The sequence below is a fragment of the Sinocyclocheilus grahami genome, unplaced genomic scaffold (assembly GCF_001515645.1).
Source record: "Sinocyclocheilus grahami isolate Dianchi unplaced genomic scaffold, SAMN03320097.WGS_v1.1 scaffold1099.1, whole genome shotgun sequence".
In the NCBI taxonomy this organism is placed as follows: domain Eukaryota; kingdom Metazoa; phylum Chordata; class Actinopteri; order Cypriniformes; family Cyprinidae; genus Sinocyclocheilus; species Sinocyclocheilus grahami.
Window position 1 is genome coordinate 776,996 of NW_015506278.1, and position 3,729 is coordinate 780,724.

At 56.6% G+C, this 3,729-nt stretch overlaps 1 protein-coding gene across 1 annotated transcript in view; it reads left to right on the forward strand.

The window, feature by feature from the left end:
- The window catches only part of LOC107566763 (uncharacterized), a gene marked incomplete at its 3' end in the record, with an annotated part of 8,860 nt that extends 5,559 nt beyond the window's left edge, over positions 1-3,301 (forward strand). The window contains exons 2-3 of the mRNA XM_016252291.1: positions 1,661-2,278; positions 2,564-3,301. Coding sequence (XP_016107777.1) covers positions 1,661-2,278; positions 2,564-3,301 — 1,356 coding nt within the window. The remainder of the gene's footprint in view (positions 1-1,660; positions 2,279-2,563) is intronic.
- Between the last annotated feature and the right edge of the window lie 428 nt (positions 3,302-3,729).

Genomic DNA, 3,729 nt, shown 5'->3' on the forward strand with positions numbered 1-3,729 from the left:
TTTTTTTTTGTCTGTCCCTTTGAGCACCATTCTGGGTAAAAATCTGAAATCGTTTTGGAACATTTGGGCCCTATTGGATTTTAGGGCATCAACAAGTGGTTCTCATTCTTAGAATAATTCATGGCAAGGGAAAGCTATTATTTTCTGAGAGTTAGCATGGGATTTGAATTAAAAAAATGTAATGGCTATTTCCTGCTCCAGACTTATTGAAACACCATCGGCTATGCGCATATTAGCTGTAGCCTTGATATACAGCCTGTGATAAAAGTAATTTTACTCCATTTAGCTCAAACTATCTTCTAGTTTTACACAAGGAAACCACTGTACATTTACATGTATTCATTTGGCAGATGCTTTAATTCAAAACGACTTAAAATTGAGGAATACAACAAGCGATTTACCATAAGATAGCAATAAACACACAAGAAGTGCCCATTACACAAGCGAGTTATGTGACATCATAAATTTATTTCATAATTATTGCATGGCGCTAGCAACACCAAGGTTCCCATTCAGTCAGTCACGTTCAACGTTACGTCAGTGACTGACGAATTGGGATCTCGCCCGAGAGCCCAATCACCTTCGAGTGTTAACTAAACAAGCCAATGACAGTTGGCGTGCGGCCATCCAGGACCTCAGCGGGCTGCAGCTCTCATTCTGCGGTCTCGCTGCGACCTCCCCTGGGTGCTTCAGCGCTCTCACGCTCTCACTGTTTCCTTTTTTCCTAAAAGAGAAAATATCTAAAAGAGCTCCACGAGCGACGGGCGTCTTTTTAAAGATGGCTTCCCGCTCGTGCATTTCTGGATGTGGTCGTTTCCTGGCTTCATCTGATGGTCATGATCACTGTGTCTCGTGCCTGGGCTTACAGCACGCTGAAACAGCGCTCATGGATGAGTCATGTTCTCAGTGTGGGAACATGACCATCGCGAGCGGCCACAACAGCAGCAACGGCCGCAGCGTGGAGCTGGCCGCAGGAAACCGGCGCAGCCCGCCTCCGCCCCTGCCAAGCCCGTGAAGCACCAAAGCAGGCGGCGTCCCTGAGACGGGCGACCCGGAGCCCTTGGATCCTGCTCTTCAGGAGATGGTGACCGCACCACTCCTTCCCCCGGAGGAGGGCCGGGTGGAGAATCTTATGTTCCCTTTTGTTTTTGTTCCGCCACTGGCTACTCAGCCAGTGGTACCCAAAACTTCGTTAAAAGAGCAGTTTCCTTTGCCTCCGGGTCCCAAGAGGGTGAGGACGGCGGTGCACGAGACCCAGTCTCCACTCAGCCGGCCCCCTCTCCCTTCGCTAGTGGGCAGCAGGGTTCAGTTCAAGGACGCTACGCCTCCTCACGAGCCCCCTGCCCAGCAGTGGAGCCAGGTAAGTCGCGCGCTGCGCACTCAGACCCCACCCTGGGACGCGCGGCCTCCCGGGTTGGGTCCCTGTGTTCCACTTCGCTGCCCCACTGCGGGTACGTCGGTGGTCTCCCTGGTCCTGCTAGTTCGGTCGCTGGGGGCCTGGTTAGCGCTCCCCAGGCCGTCTCGCTGGCTCCTGAGAACCATCAGACTCGGCTACGCGATTCAGTTCGCCCGGCGCCCTCCCAAGTTCAGGGGCATTCGGTTCACCTCTGTGCCGGACAAGGATGCTCCTGTCTTGCGTGCAGAGATCGCGGTCCTGCTAGCGAAGGACGCGATACAGCCGGTCCCTCCAGCCGAGATGAGGTCGGGCTTCTACAGCCCATACTTCATCGTACCCAAGAAAGGCGGTGGGTTACGACCGATCCTGGACCTGCGCGTACTGAACCGGGCCCTTCACAAGCTCCCGTTCAGGATGTTGACGCAGAAACGCATCTTTCAATGCGTCCGTCCTTTCGATTGGTTTGCAGCGGTCGACCTCAAGGACGCGTACTTTCATGTCTCGATTCTCCCTCGACACAGACCGTTTCTCCGCTTTGCGTTCGAAGGGCGAGCATATCAGTACAAGGTCCTCCCCTTCGGGCTATCCCTGTCGCCTCGTGTCTTCACCAAGGTCGTGGAGGCAGCCCTCGTTCCATTGAGGGAAGCGGGCATTCGCGTTCTCAACTACCTCGACGACTGGCTCATACTGGCCCAGTCCCGAGCGCAGTTGTGCGAACACAGGGATATGGTGCTCAGTCACCTCAGCCGATTGGGGCTTCGGGTCAACTGGGAAAAGAGCAAACTCTCTCCGGTGCAGAGGATCTCTTTTCTCGGCATGGAGCTGGACTCGGTCAACCTCTCGGCACGTCTCTCAGTAGAGCGTGCGCAGTCGATGCTGAACTGCCTGGGGTCCTTCCAGTGCAAGACGGCGGTTCCACTGAGACATTTTCAGAGGCTCCTGGGGCATATGGCATCCGCAGCCGCTGTTACGCCGCTCGGGTTGCTTCATATGAGACCGCTTCAGCGTTGGCTTCACGACCGGGTCCCGAGATGGGCATGGCGACACGGCACTTACCGGGTTTCTGTTACCCCGTTCTGCCGTCAGACCCTCAGCCCATGGACAGATCTTGCCTTTCTTCGGACAGGGGTGTCCCTTGGGCAAGTATCCAGGCATTTTGTTGTGTCAACAGATGCCTCTGCCAGGGGCTGGGGTGCCATGTGCAGTGGGAATGCAGCTGCGGGGCTCTGGTCGGGGCCCCGACTACAGTGGCATATCAACTGCCTCGAGTTGCAAGCAGTATGGCTGGCTCTGCGCCGCTTCAAATCGCTGCTACACGACAAGCATGTACTGGTCCGTACGGACAGCACTGCGACCGTTGCGTACATCAACCACCAGGGCGGTCTACGCTCCCGTCGCATGTCGCAACTCGCCCGCCATCTCCTCCTCTGGAGTCAGAAGCATCTGAGGTCGCTTCGCGCCGTTCACATCCCAGGCGAGCTCAATCGTGCAGCCGACGAGCTCTCACGTCAGCCCGCCCTTCCGGGAGAATGGCGACTCCACCCCGAGACAGTCCAGCTGATTTGGAGACGCTTTGGGGACGCTCAGGTAGACCTGTTTGCCTCCCCGGACACGTCCCATTGCCAGTGGTTTTACTCCCTGGCCGAGGGACCCCTCGGCACGGACGCACTGGCGTGCAGCTGGCCTCGGGGCCTACGCAAATATGCGTTTCCCCCAGTGAGCCTTCTCGCACAGACACTGTGCAAGGTCAGGGAGGACGAGGAGCAGGTCCTCTTGGTGGCGCCATACTGGCCCAGTCGGACTTGGTTCCCCGAACTGATGCTCCTCGTGACAGCCCCTCCTTGGCGAATTCCTCTGAGGAGGGATCTCCTTTCTCAGAGAGGGGGCACCCTCTGGCACCCGCGTCCAGACTTGTGGAATCTCCACTTATGGTCCCTGGACGGGACGCGGAGGTTCTAGGTGGGCTACCTCCAGCGGTAGTAAACACCATCGCTTCAGCTAGAGCCCCGTCTACCAGACACGCTTACAGGCTGAAGTGGAACCTGTTCGTCGGTTGGTGCTCTTCCCGCCTGGAAGACCCCCGTAGATGCCCGATCGCAGTCGTGCTTTCTTTCCTGCAGGATGGGTTGGAGCGAAGGCTGTCTCCCTCCACCCTGAAAGTGTATGTTGCCGCCATTGCCGCACATCACGATGCAGTAGACGGTAAGTCTCTAGGGAAGCACGACCTGATCATCAGGTTTCTCAGAGGGGCAAGGAGGCTGAATCCTCCGCGCCCTCACCTGTTACCCTCTTGGGATCTCCCCTCGGTCCTCATGGCCCTGAAGGAGGAGCCC